Source organism: Leptopilina heterotoma, unplaced genomic scaffold (genome assembly GCF_015476425.1).
Source record: "Leptopilina heterotoma isolate Lh14 unplaced genomic scaffold, ASM1547642v1 Lhet_114, whole genome shotgun sequence".
NCBI classification, from domain to species: domain Eukaryota; kingdom Metazoa; phylum Arthropoda; class Insecta; order Hymenoptera; family Figitidae; genus Leptopilina; species Leptopilina heterotoma.
The window spans coordinates 5,211,493-5,230,694 of NW_025110833.1; the positions used below are offsets into that span (position 1 = coordinate 5,211,493).

Here is a 19,202-nt window from a genome sequence, read left to right on the forward strand (position 1 = left end):
GTCTGCTCTCTTCGAAAGGCCTTAAAATGTATATTTAATTGGATGATTAAAAGGCCGGGGATGCCGGTTTGTCCGATTCTTTTTAGCTACCGTTTCGCGCTCACTCCAAGTGTATTTTCTATAAATAAACTGCAGTTTTATTATCTGATCCTCAGAGAAAGAGAGAGAGAGAGAAGAGAGGAGGCGTGTTCCCATATTGGGAAATATTTCTTGGTACTTTGCCTTCATCTCTCTTCGTAGTTCTCCTATCTTCGGGAATCCTCTTTATACTGTTTCCTCTCTTATATAGGTATATAAAGTATAAACCTAAACGTGCAGAGTATTGACGTCCTCTAGTGTTGCCAACTGATCAATCTTTCTATTCTTCTTTAACTCTTTTGGATTTTTAACTTTATCTTTTGGTTGGTTTTGGTTACTAGACATTTTGTTTTTCTCTTTCGCATTTTTTGCAAGGACAATGTGATTTCAATTATAATCCATGGTTATTGTGGTTGTAATTGATAGTTACCATTTAACAAATGGTAACACCACCACTGGTAGTGGTAAAAATCGTGTTATTTGGGATACCATTTTTAGGTTGTAACTACCACTGATTGTAGCGGTATTTGGTTGCATCTACTATTGAGTATAATCGTATTTGGTTGCAACTACTATTAATTACATTAATTTTTGTTTCCAACAACCAGCAATTGTAGTTACCACTGATTGTAACAGTTTTTGGTTGCAACCAACATTAATTTCAATAATTTCTATTTGGAACAATCGGTAATTGTAGTTACCACTGATTGCAACAGTTTTTGGTTGCAACTTTATCATTAATTGCAATAATTTTTGTTTGGAACAACCACTAATCGTAACCACCATTACAATTGTAACTTCTAGAACAAGAATTAAAAACTAAAATCAAAATTCTAAAATTAAATTAAAAAAGAATGACTTAAAAATCTTAAATTAAGATTCCTCATTTCTCAAGCAAAAAAAGTAACTAGCACTCGATTCGAGGCATCATTAAAATTATGATTGAAAAGTAGAAAATTGAAAAACATGAAAAATCAGAAGAAACGGTTAATAGTTTTATAATTGGAGAAAAATCCGATTTTATTAGAGTTCACTGTGCTTGGTTATAAATATAGAACGTAAATCATGCGTATGTGATATATATGTTTAAATATATTGCAGAGATTTTAATAATCTTCAAGAGCTTATTTCACACCTATAGGCGGTCATTACTCTGACACAAGACAGGTTTGACAACAGTGAATGTAAACTTGTTATTTAATTTGCTCTGAGCTACTGTCGTCGTGATAATAAAATATATATAACGTTACAGTAAACTATATATAGATGCAATACAATATAGATATAATATATCGATATTATATACAAATCCATTATTATGCATACTATTTCAAACAAAGGATTTTTGGACAAAGCTCACTGCTAATAAGACAAAACCCGCAATTTTTTTTTACTGATTCACAATTTTTTTTTCTCCACTTCCTTTTAGATCTTAAACTCAGTGACTCATGCGAGGGAAACAAAAAAAAATGTACAGAATTTCGAACAAAAGAATTTTTTGCAAATGTGTCGTGGAAATTATTCTTTGAAATTCAATTTAATTTCAACTTAATTTCGATTTAGTTTCAATTATTTGTAATACCTAGGATTTGAAATGAATTCTTCGAAAAATTTACACTGAGAACAGAAGTTAAACTATTCTCAGAATAACATTTTCTGCATTCTTTGAAAAAAAAAGTTTCTCCACTTGAGAACGCCAAGGCCACCACTAGGTGGCTAGAGAAATTCCAAGAAAGAACTCAACTGCCATCTAGCGGTGGCCTTGGCGTTCGCAGGTGGAGAATAGCGTCTCCATATTAAATCTCAAGATATTCGTATAAATAATCGGAATTATTTATAATCCAGAGGAACTATTAACTTTCAATTTTTATGTTTCGATATTTTTTCCGGTCTTTAATTGTTTTTGGGTCTTGGAATTAATTTTTCCAGTAAATAAATTAATAGAAATTGATATTCAAAAGTCCAGGTAATGAAAATAGTACATTTCTAACGAAATAAGTGTTTAAAAAAATGTTTCGAAGCTAAAAAATATTTCATTTAATACAACAATACACTGTTTGTATCATGTCCTCGATTATTATAAAGCATATTTTGCCACAAAAGTGCATCTCCACACTGTACTTACATAAGTACGTATAATAAGTCAAAGCCTGATTCTCGTGAGTGACAGCCTCGACCATATCTAATAAGGTAATAAGGATTATTATCCGATTGTAAAATAGAAATGTTTAAAAAAGAAAAAAAAATATGAAGAAGCGTGTCGGAGATTTGGATGAGAAGATAAGCGAGTCCATATAATGTCTGACACTTAAGAAAATAGAGAAGGAAAAATAAGCAAAAGAAAAGAGAAAAAGAAGAAAAAGAAGAAGAAGGAGAAGAAGAAGAGAAAAATGAGTCAGTAAAAAATATGTCAGTAGTGGTAGTATAACATTCCCAACATATATATGTATTACCCGATAATAATTATACTTCTTAGTTCTAAGAATAGATCTGGTTTGTCAGGATAAGCTCTCGTTGAAGGAAAAAAAAAGAGGAACGAGGATTAAGTGCAACATATATACACGCAACAAGTTCCACTGGAGTTTATATATATAAATACATTTCGAAAAGAGGACGAGAAAGGCAAAGAAGGACGATCAGCCGGTAGGATTCTTCATCGACATTTTCATGATACGAACATACATTTATGCTCGCGAGTCGTTGAACTAGAAAGTAAGGCCTTCGCGGACGCAAGAAAAGACCGCATTTAGACTCAAAAAGAGAAAAAAAAATTAAATGAAAGAAAGAAAAGGAAACAAAGTTTTATCGATTTCTTCCTGAGAAACTGAAAATAGAAGAATGAAACAGAAAGTGCAAGTTTTCCATTATAACCCCGCTCTCCTCTTCTTCTACTGTTAATTTTCATTGGAAAATATTTCATCTAAATTTTTATATATAGATTTACAAATTTTAATTAAAAATATAAATTTATACAAAACAAAAATAAAAAAATAAACTAAAAATAGAATATTTTAATTACAGAACGTATTTACAATCGTTATTATACTATTGGATTATTAATAGAATTATTAATATTTTTCAAGTCCAATTATTATTATCAATTTTTTCAATTTTCTTTTTTTGAATTTCGCGCCAATTCTCGAAATCGCCGCCTAGAGGGCATGAAAATTCTCTCACAAACGAAATGAAGCGAGGAGAGTACTTATAGAAATTTTCGGGCCGTGGCGCGAAATTCAAAAAGAGAAGCATTTAACAATATTAAAGCATTACTCTTAATTAATTATTCAATTGATTAATTATTCAATTGATTAATTAATTAAATAATTAATTAATTAATTAATTAATTAATTAACATTACATTTTTAGCAATCTACAATTGAAATTAAAAACGATTGAATTTTTTTTCTCTTTGAAAATTATTTTAAACAAGGATTTATGATAATTATACTCCAAGGAACTTTTTTTCATTATATTTATCGCGTTGAAAATACTATTATATGTAAACTGATTCTTGATTACAATATTCTTCTCCTTGTTACAACTATTTTTTTGTTGTTTCTTCTTTTTTTTACAGTCGATCATCAATATTAACGATTCTTTATCAATAAAACTAATGTCTTTATTTTATATATCGATTCGCTATTATATGAAGGACTTGACTCATTAATATTTAACTAATATTCAATGGTAACAATTTTATTTCTTTAATATTTATAACAAAAATATTTTAATTTCCCCCCCCACCAAAAAAAAAAAAAAAAATGTTTATTTCATTTTCAAATCAGAAAAATGTTATTCTATTTGGACTTTTATAAATTAAATTAAATTTTTATCTTGATCGTAATTTTACAATATTTACGATACAAATATTTAAATATTTAAATATATTTATTTTTAGATACGTTTATTTAAATAATACACATTTATTTCTAAGTAAATATTTAAATTAATATTTAATAAAAAGAATAATAATAAATAAAAAAATATTAAAAATTTTAAATATTAATTAAATAATAAAAAATATTGTTTTTCTCAGTTAAAAAATTAGAACAATGACTTCAAACTCCAAGGTTTAGTAATTTTCCATTTTTTCTAAACGATATTTCCAATAGTGAATTTGATTAATAAAGAGATTATTAAAAGTTGATTGATCATGAATGCAAATTGCAAGTCGTTATGACGAGTTTAATATTATAAATAAATAAAAAAAGAAAAAACTAAAATATATAGTAAGAATTGCATTTATATTGATTCTGATATCTCTATCTCGTGTATATTGTACACCTGAGTGTAATAGTGTTGATTAATGTTATTTATACACATAGGCAAATGCCTGCATAATTTCCGTTTCTACAATTCGCATAAATCTCACTGACCCTGATTTTTTTTTTTTTTTTTTTTTGAATCTTTTCGCATTATAACATTGTTTCTCTACTCGTTTGTCTAGTTTGATAAGTACCTTTCTCTCGTCACATGCCCTTGGACAAAAGAATAGCAGTTATTGAATTAATTATATAAATAAACAATCCATTAAATGTTATTTATTACTGTTAATTCGACTTTTACTTATTTTAACTTCCTCGTATAGAAAATACGCTCTTTTTTCGGGGGGGGGGGGAATATTTTCTCTCAATGAAATTAATTTATTAATCAATAAATTAATTAATTTTTTCGGGAAAAAAATATTTTCTTGAAAGAAAATAAATTAATTTTTTTTCAAAAAAATACTGTCTCCACATAATTAACTAATTACTCAATTAATTAATCAATTACTTAATCAATTCATTAATTAACTAATTTTTTTTGGACGAAAAAAGTATTTTCTCGAAACGAAATAAATAAATTTTTTTTTTTAAACTTATATTTTCTCTCAACAAAATTGATTAATTAATCAATTAATCAATTACTTAATCAATTAATTAATTAACTAATTTTAATTTATTTTAGCTCTGACAACAATTTTTTTTATATTTCTATAGAATTTTTTGTCAATTTTTTTCCAACAAATGAGAAAAAAAATGCAAATTTTTGATTGCGAAAAAAATTATTTATACAAAACGTTCGTTTTTTCAAAATATCTATAAAGCGAATAAATCGTTCGCTTTAAATTTAGTAGTTATGAAAATTATGTTCATTTTTCATTTTTATTATATAAAGAAAAAAAAATGCAAAAATTATTGAACGTTTTATGAATATTTAACATACAAGATTGTATGTGGAGGAAATTATATTTGCTGATTGAGTCTAATGACGGGGCATAGGGCACGAAATGTTCTCAATAAATGTAAAAATATATAATAATTTATCTCGCACAGCTTTTCAAAGTTTCATTGTATGTATTTTCAATATATTTTTTTTTTTTATTTACCTATATACGTTTATATAATTATTATAATTATATATTATACAACCGCAAAACTAATGTTTCTAAAAATAAAATTCTATTTTAATGTGAAATTTATTTTTATTTATAATTTCTGTATAATTTATTTTTGATTATTATTGATATTTATTTTAAATTTCAAAGAAGAGAATAAAAAAATTTTCAAAGAAACAAAAAAGCTTTCAAAGGAACAAAAATGTTTTCAAAGAGACAAAAAATACTTTTAAAGAAATGAAAATAAACTTTCAAGAAAGCAAAAAGAATATTGCCAAGGGAAAGGGTTCGATTCTTTGCGACAGATGATTTTTTCTATTAAGAATTTAATTATAAATTAAATAATAAATTAAATAATAAATTAAATAATAAATTAAATATTAAATAATAATTTATGAGGGTGTTAAATAGTTAATTTCCAAATGAAATAATAATAAGTTAAATAATTCAATTATTTAATAATAAATAATTGAAATAAATAAAAGAAGTAGAAAGCGAATAAAATTACGCAATGAGAAAGAAAGACAAAAAAAATTGTAATTAGCGTGATAATAAATAGATGGTAATAAATAATTAATAATAACTAAACAGGTAAATAAAAGTAACTATAATAAATAAATAATAAATAAATTAATAAAATTATACATGAGGTTAAATTTTGTGATAAAAATTATAACCACTTAGCTAATAGGCAAGTAATTAATAATATTAACTATTAATAATAAATAGTTAAAATTTTGTAAAATTTAATTGAAATAATTAATTTATTTAAAGTATTTTGTTTCAATTTTTGAAAATCAACTTTTGAAGAATTTTAACTGCAAATTTTGAAAATAATTGAATTATCAAAAATTTTAATAAAAAATCTTTAAATGTAAATTTAAAAGTGAAAATTAGCTTCTAATTTTTATAAATTCAATATTTTTAATATTTTCAATTACATATTGCCAAAAATATCAACATTTTAAAATTACTTTTAACATTTTGGAGAAAATAATAATGTTCAAAATTTTTAATTAAAATTCATCAAAAAAATTCTTTAGTTTTTTAAATTATACAAAAATTCTTTTAAGAAATACAATTATTTTCGAATTTCGAAACATTACATTAATAAAATATTTTTAAAAACTAATTATTAGAATTATTTAGTAATAATTTTTTAAGATTGAAAATTTACTTTTTGGAATTATTAAAAATTTTCGAGAAATCATGGTCCTGTTTAAAATTAAAATTCTTCAAAAATTTTGATAATTTTTATTTATACTTTTCTAAAATTCAATTATTTTTAAAAGATTTTACCAAATTTTAATTTGTTTAGAAATTTTTCAAAATTAAAAAACTGTTATCGTTCAGAAATTATTTTAAAATATTTTTAAAAAAAATTAATTGTAAGAATTTCTTTATTATAATTATTTGAAAATGTTTGAAAATGTTATACCTTAATAACTTAAGAAAAAATTATTGAGAGTCACAATTATTTTAAAAAATTGACTTTATGAATTTAAATAATTGAATTCTAGAACTTTTGGAAAATTATATTTAAATTAATTGATTCAAATTTTCCATGACTTGTAGAAACCCTGATAAATGATAATTCATTAACATATAAACTAATTCAGTTGAAAAATTGAAAAAAAAAATTTTTTTACTTTTGGATTATTAATTAAAATTTAAAAATAAGAATTTTCGATTGGGAGATAATAAAAAATTGGTCTTATTTTCTTTGCTTGCAGGCTTACATTTCGTGCGCATTGGGAGTTCATAAAGTCGGCTATGTGATGATCTGTTTCGGTGTAGTGAATGCTGGATGTTCATTACTTTTCGGATCGATTATGAAATTTATTGGCCGTCAGCCAGTCATGGCTCTTGGTGCCATTGTTCATGCATCACTAATTGCAGTTCTTCTCACCTGGAAGCCGCATCCCGATAATCCTTATATTTTTTACACAATATCTGGACTCTGGGGCGTTGGTGATGCCGTTTGGCAAACGCAAGTCAATGGTAATTATACAAAAACAAAGTTTTACATTTTTAATTTTTCTGCTTTCAAAAATTGGTAATTTTTTTTTTTGTTTGCAAAAAGAATTCTTTTTTTTTTGTCAAAAAGAAGTAAAATAAAGAATTCTTTTTTTGGGGGCAAAAAGAAATGGAATAAATTGAAGATATCAAGAATTGCACGAAGAATAATACAATTTAGTTTTGAATTTTTCTAACAATTTCTTTTAAATGAATCTGCGCGACAAAAAAAGAAACGAAGGCAAATTGGAGTAATTTTCCGTAGGATGTAAACAGAAAAAAAGTCGATTTTTTTTTCCACCGAAGGAGAAAATTGTCTTTGTAGATGCGAGAGAAATGAAAAACGGATGGAATGAAAAAAAATCGAAACCTTTCAAATGACGAATGAGCTAAAGTGTATATATAGCAATTTGCAATAGCGGAGATTAAGCAAAGTAGTCACTATCATCGCTTTTTTTTTTTTTCTTAAGCAGTGAAATCTGAAAATGAATGAGGTCGTTTGCGTATCCTTTTACTTTTTTTTATTTTTCTATTTCTTTTTTGAAAAAAAGAGAAGAAACCTTATTATCTCAGAAGGGGAAAAAATCCGCAGCTATTTTGTTCGTGTAATTTTTTTAATTAAATTTTTTTTTCTCTATAGAAAACAATTAACAATGGAAAAAAATTTTTATTTAATTCAAATAATTACAATTAACGAATTAACAATTAAAATTTAAAATTAACACTGGAAAAAAAATTTGATTCGAAATAAGCGATTACTTGTCTGCTGTCAAATAAATATTTACTTGAAACAATTTTTTTTCGTCTGTGAGATTAAGGAAATAAAGAAAAAACAAATATTTTCTATTTATGTGTGTGAATATTATATGCAAGTTGCACCAATAGTTGAATCACAAAATTTTTTTTTCCAACTTTTTTCTATTTTTCTGGGTGTAACACCTAACACGTGCAATAAACGCTCACTCTGGCACGTACATTCTGAACATTCATGAATACCAACAACATTTAGAAAGTCGCATGTTAGTGGAGGTCTAGCTTCAAGTGACAGGCTCCCATGTCTTATTGCCATCTCCTTAAATCTATTCATTTTTCTTCCATTCAATTTTTTTTTTAAATTTTTTTTTCAATTTTATTTTTTAATCATAATTTTTTTAAAAATTTTTTTATACTTATCGATAATATTTTTGCAATTAAATTTGAAGAAGAAATAAATAAAATTTCGGAATTTTAGGGAGAAAATTAGAATAGATTAAATTAAAATGAAAAAATTTATACATTTGTGAAAATTTCGCGTCGCAATAAAAAATAAAAATTGCACATAACTCTTTTTTAGTGACGTTCACGCAATATCTGTAATTTTCATTCAACTCTTTTTCCTCTTTATAATATCGTTATTCTGCACGATACTTCCGGGCGACATTAAAAAATGATTTAGTAAGGACATAGTTTTTCTCAAAAATAATAAACCCGCTCTGACCTTTATCTACATTATTTTATTTTTTTTTCTGTCGTATTATTATACCCTTATTAGTGTTTTATTTCGGTATTATTATTTTTTTTATTATTATTATATTATTAAAATTATTTTTTTTTATTATTGCTAAAAAAAATATTATTGTCTTTCGTTATTACTTTGCTATTTTTATTATTATTATTGTAATTATTTTATTAATGTTTTATTTACTATAATTATTTTATCATTTCTATTATCATTGTAATTATTTGTTATTTATTTAATCAATACTTTAGTGAGTGCATACTGCAATTATTGGTTTAATCAAATAATATATTAAATTTATTTCTTAAAAAAAAAAAAAAAAAAAAAAAAAAAAAAAAAAAAAAATGGATTTTAATAAAAAGTTTTTGATTCAAGTAAATATTTATTGTATTGTAAATATGAATTAATATCTTATTTATAAAAATAGCTAAATAGTGAGTTATTCATTAGTTATTACTTTTAATTTTTTTTTTTTTATTAATAAAATATAATTATTTATTAACAGAAAAAAATGGAAAATAACAAAAATTGTTAAAAATTATTAATAATACAATTAGTATATAATAGAAAATAAAATAAGTGTCAAAAAGTATCAACAGTCGCGATGAGACAAGTACTTGGTTTATTTGAATCGAATACATTTTTTCCAGCATAAACAGTAGGGAAAAAAATTATTTTTATTATTATTACTATCATCACCATTATTATTATTCAGTTTCCGTTATTTCTTGACATTTTATTTTTTTTTTTGCACCTTTTATTGTCAACTTTATTTCTTCCACATTTTCGTACCTACATTATATTTATTATTACACGCTTTATTTTTTCAAAACTCAATTTGTATTAAAATTTTTATTACAGTTTTGTAGAAATAATATTGTCATTTATATTTGACCATTGAATTTTTTTTCCTCAACTTGTTAATATTTATTAGTTTTTCATTTAAAAGAAAAAAAAATTATTTCTCATTGTCTTACTACAATTATTAATTTATTACACATTTTCCCCCTTCGCCCTTATCTTGAATTGAGAAGTAAAAATTTTATTTCTAATAATATTTTCTTTACGAGTGTATTGAAAAGGACCTTCGAATTTTTTTTTTGTTCGTAAAAGCGGGTAAAATTATTATTAGAAAAATTTTATTATTATTTTGAGAAGTGTAAGTAGGTTTCATTAATATTATATTGAACGTCATTCAGGAAATTTTTTTTTTTTTTTTTTTTTTTCTTTAAAAATGTCATCCTGTTCACGCCAAGTCTAGAGATAACTGTATTCGTACATGGCAAAAGCAGACATCTCCATTTGTAGCCGGTTTCTCCTTGTAATTAGTCCTGGCATGGCTCGCAGTGTTCTTACATTTATATACATATGCACACATATAGTTAACTGGATATATTTATTATCTGGATTCGATAATCCCTGCTGAGATATTACAAAAAATAATGAAGGAAAAAATATATTCTTTCAGTATAAATGAAACATAATCTTTACTTTTTACTGACTAATAATTGTAAACTAAAAATCGTTTCTTATAAACATTTTTCGATAAATAATTGTTGACAATAATTTTTTTTGACAATAATTTTTTTTAACAATTTTTCTATTTTTGGAACAATTTTTCCGAAAGATTAATTAAAGTTATTCTCAATTACAGATATTTTTAATGATACCTGTGATTAAAAATTAAAAATACATTAGAATAGAAACAAAATAAAAATATAGTCGATAATTTCTCATAGAAATCTATAATTTTTTTTGTCAATTTTCGAAAAATGAATAGTAGAGGCTCTTAATTTACACCGAAGAGAATCAAATGCTACCAAAATTTTGAGATTACTATTAATAGTTTTCGAAAAAAATGACTGGAAAAAAATACACAACTGTCGGTAAAGTAAATTTCCCTACGAATTTAGAAGAAAAAAAATTATTACTATTTTTTTCTCATCTGATACTTTATTTTTTAATGCGGAAAAATAATTTTCCGAGGCAGAAATATTTTGCAAGGACGATAAATACGTATTATACAAATTTTAAAAGACTCGAGACAAATGAAATATCCATTTGTCTATAAAGATGAACGTTATTGTTGTTTTGCTACTGTTTTATTATACATATTGTAGATTTTTATCTTTACATCCTCTCACTTCCTCCCCACCATTTATACCTCATTTCCTCTTCCATCACAGAAAAAAAAAAAAAAAAAAAAAAAAAAAAAAATTTCGTATTATTGTCCATAGACCTGCGCACATTTTTTATCTCATTCCTTTGCGGCATTATAATGCACACGTTTTTTGAATTCTCTTCCACAACACAACTTTTATATACTCCTATGACTGGTTGTCGTAATCACCATAGCAATTATATACCTACTTTTCTGTTAAGAGACTGGTCAAGGATACTTGTTTGTTCGTTACAAGTTTTATTTTATTTCCCCCCTCTTCCACCCCTCCCTCTAATTTTCATCCTTGTCGTATAGTTGTATGAAAAAAAAAGATAAAAAAAAACACGCGGCAATTACTTTAATCTTTGAAATTTTGTTCTTTTACGCTCTAATTGGATGCCTCGCTAATTTTTAATTGGGGGGAAAAAATTTCACTTCTTTTCCTTTCTATCGGAACATAATCTGTGTTTTTGATTTTTTTTCGTAGATTTTTAATTATTACTCAGATGAATAATAATAAGTAAACAAATAAATGCTGTAAATAATTTTTTATTTTTAATAATAATATTATGTTTTCATTAAATTATATTTTTATTATTAAAATATTAATAACCTTTAACGTCCTTTGATTAAAATTATTAATTTTTACTTTTATTTGTTTGTTATAAACCATTTTTTATAATCTAAACTTTTTTCTTTTGTTAAAAATTCAATGTTTTTTCCATATTAATTACAAGGAAGCAAATTGTTAATTGATTTCGTTAAAAAAAAAATAACGTCATTTTTTTCAAATCTAAATCAAGGTATTTTCAATTGACCTCAAAAAAAATTTTTCTAACTTACAAATAATTATCGTAAAATTGTTTTCAAGGAATTTTGAGAAAAATTGACGCAAAATGTTAAATATTCTTAAGTTAAAATAATAACTATTTGCTTACTTTCCTTTGTTGTTTTTTTTTAATTAAATTTTTGAAACTAGTTTATTTTTGTCTATTTAATATCGTATTTATATTATTGAAGCTAAATTTTTCCAATGCTTTATTCTTTCCAAAAAAACCAAGGTGCTAACTTAATCCCTATTTTACCGACAGTTGTTCTACTAAGAAAATCCGAAATGCGGAAATAATTGGAAAAATCTAAAATTCGGGGGGAAAAATAGTAGAGGCACTTAGTTTGGAACCCAAAGAAGTGAAAGGGACAAAAATGAAAATAATTAAATTAACAGTTTTCGAGAAAAAAAGCGGGAAAAATTACAAGTCTGCAGGTATTGCAGGAATCTATCTGAAAATTTCGGAAAAATTCGAGGGAAAACACCAAGGGCACTTAGATTAGTCCTCAGAGAAATGAATTCCCACTGAAATTTTAACAAAGCCACTGAATCCTTCGAGAAAAATTAAATACAATAAAAAATCTAACGAGAAATCTCAATTAATTTCGGGAAAAAAATTCTCTTAGTTGTAAAATGGTAGAAATTTTGTTTTTCTATGAGAAAAAAAATCGGAAAAAAGAAACAAAAAGTAGATTAATATTTTTAATAATTAAAAATTTATTTTTCCAGGACTCTATGGAACGCTCTTCAGGCGCAATAAAGAGGCGGCATTTTCGAATTATCGACTATGGGAGAGTGCAGGTTTTGTCGTTGCCTACGCCTACAGTACACATCTTTGTGCAAGAATGAAACTCTATGCCTTAATGTTCGTTCTCATTATTGGTACAGCGGGCTATTTGGTCGTTGAAATTTTACACTGGCGCAAACAAAAAAGGCTCAAGGCCATTGCTGAGGATCCAAAAGCAGCACAAGCGGACGCCAATCAACCCGAAGAAACCGATGATGAAAAGGACGATATTGACGACGACATCATCATCACTCATCTCTGAATAACAGCAAAGAAAAAAAAATCAAGAAAAACCAAGCAACATAATCTCTTTCGTCTAGCACAAATTCCTCCTGAATCGATCTCGAGTCACTGGCACAAAAAAAAGAAGAGGCAGAAGAAGAAAAATAACCACAACTTAGCCAAACTATTTTTTTTACAGAATAACGAATCCCAAATAGAAAAAAAAAATTTTTCCATCGAAAATTTAATTAAAAATTTTTGATTTGCTTTATGGAAGGAAAGATCTTTATAAGAAAATAATTTGAAAAAAGAGAGTTTGAAAACCTCTTTTGTACATAAATAGAAGAAACAGAATTCTGGGCGCGGAATGAAAAAAAAAGACTCGTAAAGTCTTCGTATCCTCTTGGATTTACTTTTTTTTTCTCAAAAAAAAAAAAAAAAATTGCCAAGCAAGGGAAAATTTGTTCGAAGAAGAAATTTTTTTTTTGAAAAAATTCGTATTCGACGTTAAATACCTCGTTTCAATAAAAAAAAAAAAGAATAAATCGGACTATCCAAAGGACTACTATTATACTATTGGCTGGGAGCCAATTTCGAAAATTTTACTCTTTTGGGAATAAAAATTCCAATAAATCGAGAGGAACACAAAATGCAAAGCGCGTCAGGGTTTGAAAAAAAGTATTAGACTCTAGGTGTACTTAGTTAATTTTATCGAGCAGCGAAATTGCTCCGTTTAAAAGAATTATTTTAAATTAAAAAAACTTCCTACCCAAAATCTGGCCAAGACTTTGACGATAAATCCCCCAACTTGAGCGAACTTGCTTTTACGATGAAATAAAAGAACAAAATGAAATCGAGGAAATTTTTGCAAATTATATTTCGATAAATTTCGTTAAGAAAAAAAAATGCCAAATAGAAATTAATTTTAAATGGGAAATTATTTTTCGTAAATTAATTTTTGATGGGAAATTATTTTCTGTAAATTAATTTCATTGGAAAATTATTTTCAGTCGAATAAATAAATACAAAAAAAATTGTCTTAATTTATTATTTACGTTTGTTATAATTCTTTTTGGTTTATTTATTTACTCGACTGAAAATCAAAATAAATCAATAAAAAATTGCAGTAATTATTATTTATGTTTGTTACAGTTTTTTATTTATTTATTCGAATGAAAATAATTTTCATTTCAAATTAATTTACTGTTAAATAAATAAATAAATAAAAAATTGTAATAAACCTGAATTGGTCGAATTTGTTTATTAGGCCAAAAATTTGGAAGAAAAAAATCAAATTACATTAATAAATTTCCTCCACTAAAGAAGGAAAAATTGTATATTTTATTCTTTGAACGAAAAATTACTTTTTAAACATAAAAAACGAAAATTAAAAATTGCGTGACAAAATAAAGAGAATTTTTTTATGAAAAAAAAATTTTCCCTACAGATTTTTTCACAAATTTTTATAGCAAAACTAACAAAATTTTTCGAATTTGAAAACAACGAAAGATTGTAAATAATTTTTCGAAAAATACTGAAAAAAAAGGAATTTTTAAATAAAATAAAAAAATATTTTTCCAATAAATTGAAAACGATAAATAATAATTTAAATAAATCATTTCTATTAGAATGGAAATATTTTACTTACCATTCTGTGTTGAAATTTTGCGAATTCTCCGGAATTTCTGTAAAAAAGAAAAAATATTTATAAAAAGTTGATTTTTTAAAGAGAATTTTAGAATTTATTATTTAAGTTGATTACCGATTGGTATCAAATTATTATTACAGTAACATTAATTATTCAACTAATTTGCATTAGTATTGAAATTCTTTCAATATTATTCTAGAAAATTATTTTTGATTTTCGCAAAAAGGATTTTCTATAAAAAAAAAAATTTTCCAAGTAAAATGAATTTTTTATAAATAATTAATTTTCTGTTAAAGAATATTTTTTCAAGTAAAAGAAAAATTTTCTGGAAGAAAATAATTTTCCCAGCAAAGGGAATTTTCTATAAATAAAAATTTGTTCAAGCAAAACGAATTTTCTATAAAAAAAAATTATCTAAGTAGAAAGATAATTTTTTGAAAGAAAATTTTTTAAATGAAAAGAGTTTTTTATAAAAAAATTTTCTGAGTAAAAAGAATTTTTTGATTTTAAGTAAAACTAATTTTTTATAAGAAAATAATTTAATTGAAACTAAAAAGCGCATTTTCTATAAAAAAATAATTTTCCAAAAATAATTTTCTGAAAACTATTTTTTAAGGAAAAATAATTTTCCAAAAATAATTTTCTGAAAACTATTTTTAAGGAAAAATTATTTTCCTAATAAACTTAATTTCTCGTTGTAATTTTCCAAGTGAAATCAATTTTACTAACAATTATTTTCCAAATGAAATAAATTTTCCTAACAATTATTTTCCAAGTGAAATAAATTTTCCGAACAATTATTTTTCAGCTAAAAATAATTTTCACAAATAAAATTCTTATGTAAAAAGAATTTCCGTAAAAATAATTTTCATAAAATTTATTTCTCAAGTAAAAATACATTTTCCCACAAGTGAAGAAAAAATGAACATTTTTCAATTTTTTCGCTTTTTATCGACAACAATGGCATCACTTTTCTATTTTTCGCAAGTAAAACCCCTTACTCTCAGCAGAGTAGATAAAATTTCTTTCTCTCCCTCGCGAGAATCAAAGGGAATTAAATAAAAAAGAGATTCGTGAAAAAATAAAAATAGTAGGAAAAAAGAATGAAAAGGAATCAGATAATAATTTGCGAGAATTAGTTTCTCACGAGGGTGAGATGAGAATATTGTATTTAATGCAATATCCTTTCTATGGCTGAAACGCGAACAATGCGACTAAAACTCTGCAGAAAGTTTCTTTTGCATGATAATAATAAATTAGCCCTTTGGCAATGTTAAAACTCGAAACGATAAAGCTTCAAGAAAACTCGAAAATATATTTCATCCTCTCTTTTAAATGTACTTACTTACTCATGCAGAATTTTATGGAGATAATCGCAACTTCCACTTGGAATTTTAACGAACAAAAGATTATAATAGCTCAAGATTGTCATTAAAAAAAAAGAAAAGAGAAAGATAGAAAAGAAAAAACGAAAAGAAAAAAGGAAAAAAAAACAGAGAAAGAAAATCAGAATTCAAATGATAACGAAATTTATACTGAACCAAATTTTTGAGAATATAATTTACAAATTTGAAATTCAAAATTATTTTTGATTTGAAAATATTTCAAAATAATTTTCAAAAAAAAAAAAAAATTTTGCCCAATAAATTTACGAAATTGTCAAAGAGCCAAGATTTTCGGTAGTGAGAAAAATAAAAATTCGACAAAACAATTTTCAGTATTTTCTCCATTATAACTAAATGTTTGAAATACGATCACAAATATAGTGAAAAAATTGCAACGCATTGCAAAAAAAGGAAACTAAACATTCCTCTTAATTACTAATTAAATTATAATTAGTAATTAATTTTTGTTTTCAACATCGCTCTAATCAATAATTATTAATAATAATTATTCACTAATTTTTCGAACTTTTATTACAATTATTAATAGTTGATTATCAATAATTAAAATATAGTTGAAAACAATTAATTAATTAACAATTATTATTATTATTATTAATTAATAATTAATTTACAATTAATTATTAATTATTAATAATTAGAAAAGTTGACAGAATTATTAGTAACTAATTATTAATAATTAAAGTGATTGAAAACGATTGTTAGTAATTAATTATTAATAATTAAAAAAGTTGAGAGAATTATTAATAATTAATTATTAATAATTAAAGTGATTGGAAATAATTGTTAGTAATTAATTATTACTAACTAAAATAGTTGAGAGAATTATTAGTAATAAACTATTAATAAATTAAATATTTGAGAGAATTTTTAGTAATTAATTATTAATAATTATTAATAATTATTAATAATTATTAATAATTATTAATAATTATAATAATGACAATTAATAATTACAATTATTAATAGCTACTTATTAATAATTGAGATAGTTGGGAGAATTATTCGTAAATAATTATTAATAATTAAAGTGGGTAAAAAGAATTATTAGTAATTAATTATTAATAATTAAATTAGTTGGAGAAATTATTAATAGTTAATTACTAATAATCAAACTAATTAATTAGTTAATTAATTTTCGCAAAATTTTGAGAAATATTGTTCCTTACATTTATACGGCCCATTTAAATAAGTTTCATTTTCTAGTGAATAGATTTTAGTTTTTTTGCGACATGAATTTTTTTTTTTTTTGAAAAAAACACGATTAATAAATAATTATTTTATTTTATTGTAAAACAACGATAATGGGACGAAGACTTCTCTTTATTATTTTCTCTCTAAATAATTTTATAGTTAGCTAGTTTAAGTTTTTAGAAAAAATGATCAATTATAGTTTATAGATAAGCATTAAAAGGAGGGTTTGTTGATTATTATTATAATATATATCTGGATTTAAAATAAATTTTTTTTTCTCCAGAAACTCCAGAGCTTTTTTTCTCCAGTTTAATACGTACACGTGTGTGACAAATTTTATATAATTATACATATATAAATATAAATATAAAAAATATCAACGTACGTTTTGTCAAGTGCTCTTATTAATAATCTGTACATATATAAATACACTGAAAGAAAAGATTTCAGAAAGTTTCTCCGATTTCTTCACAAAAAAAATTTTTTTTGGTATCAAAAAAAAAAAGAGAAAATCGATTTCTAATTTATATGCATTATTATATAAATGTATAAAATTATATTAAAAAGAAATATTATTATATATTAAAAGGAAAAAAGAAAAAATACAAAATTGAAAATTATTTATTTTACAATAGCGGACAAAATACTCAGGAAAAATAAATATACTCTTAGAAATTGTTTTAGTAAAGAATTTACTCTTGTAAATTATTTTATAAATTGTTTATAGTTGTAAGACGTAAAAAAATCAGAATTCGATAGATTTAATTTATTACATTTTAGAAAAAATTAAATTTATTTAATATTATTTACTGAATCTTTGACAATTAAACTTCAATATTGCTTTATTGACAAATACAATTTAATTATATGATTGAAAAATAATTTAATTAATTAAGAGAATTTGAACATTTAATTAAGAAATTTAAAAATTTTAATTTAATTATCGAAGAATATAATTTAATTATTGGAAAATAGAATTTAATTCATTGGACACTTTTGTAAATTATAATTTAAATTTCTAATTTGTAATTTTCAACTTTTATAATTTCCCCTCAAAAAAGTTCAATTCGTCAAATTAAAAAAAAATTAGAAAATACAAAAATTTGTATTTTTTTTAATAATTCCAAAAAAAGTATAACAATTTGTAAATAGTGAAGAGAATCGGAGAGATTTTCTCGAAATTTTAATTAAGATAATAAGTAATAATTAAGAAATCTTGTCGCACTAGATTATTAAGACCGTGTGTTTTTTTGGAATTATATACAAAATATATAAATATATTTTTATTTTCGCGAATTTTGGTGTCATCTGTTCGTCGCAATATCCTTAGTTGAACTAAGGAATTTGGAATATTATATTTTTTTAATTGTTGAAATAAGTCGTTAATTAATTCTCTCTAGAAAATTGCGCACAAATGTCATGGCAATTTTCGGTGTGATCTGGCCTCTCCCCCCTCCTCTCCTTCTATCACCAATTTGTACAGTATAAATTTAAGCACTTAGTGGTTTTTTTTTTATTATTAATATTATTAATTATTAATTATATTATTTACAGTGATTAAGATTGTTATATGATAAATTATGACGACGATCACAAATGAGATCAATAATTGTTATTATTATTGGATGATTATTACTATTATTATGTAGTTATTTACCATTATAAATATAAATATACACATCGTCGAGTTATTATTGTATTATGTTTGTAAGAGATTGTTTATTGTACAATTATTATTATTATTATTATTTGAATTATTCGACATACATTATGTTAATAAATAGCGATAATCGAACATTATATTTTATTAAACGAAAAAATTTAAATTACACTTTTTTTCTTTTATTTCACTTCCCAATTCACAGTTATTTTTTTTATTTTACTTTTCGATTCAGGATTTTGGAAATTTTTTTCGAAATAGTTATTATGAAAGAAATTCAGTATTATTAATTAAAATGTGAATTTTTCCCGTTTATTATCAATATATGA

The 19,202-nt window shown here is 23.8% G+C and overlaps 2 protein-coding genes across 3 annotated transcripts in view; one reads left to right on the top strand and one right to left on the bottom strand.

The window, feature by feature from the left end:
• Positions 1-13,053, top strand: part of LOC122508699 (UNC93-like protein) — an 85,582-nt gene extending 72,529 nt beyond the window's left edge. Inside the window, exons 5-6 of the mRNA XM_043622205.1 lie at positions 7,189-7,456; positions 12,689-13,053. Of these exons, the coding sequence (XP_043478140.1) occupies positions 7,189-7,456; positions 12,689-13,008 (588 nt within the window). The 3' untranslated portion in view covers positions 13,009-13,053. The remainder of the gene's footprint in view (positions 1-7,188; positions 7,457-12,688) is intronic.
• Positions 1-19,202, bottom strand: part of LOC122508757 — a 166,151-nt gene that overhangs the window by 85,913 nt on the left and 61,036 nt on the right. For both annotated transcript variants that reach the window (XR_006302265.1, XM_043622279.1), the window contains exon 2: positions 14,617-14,653. Coding sequence is in view for 1 of the 2 variants with exons in the window: in XM_043622279.1 (XP_043478214.1) it covers positions 14,617-14,653 (37 nt within the window). In the remaining variant the exon portion in view is untranslated. The remainder of the gene's footprint in view (positions 1-14,616; positions 14,654-19,202) is intronic.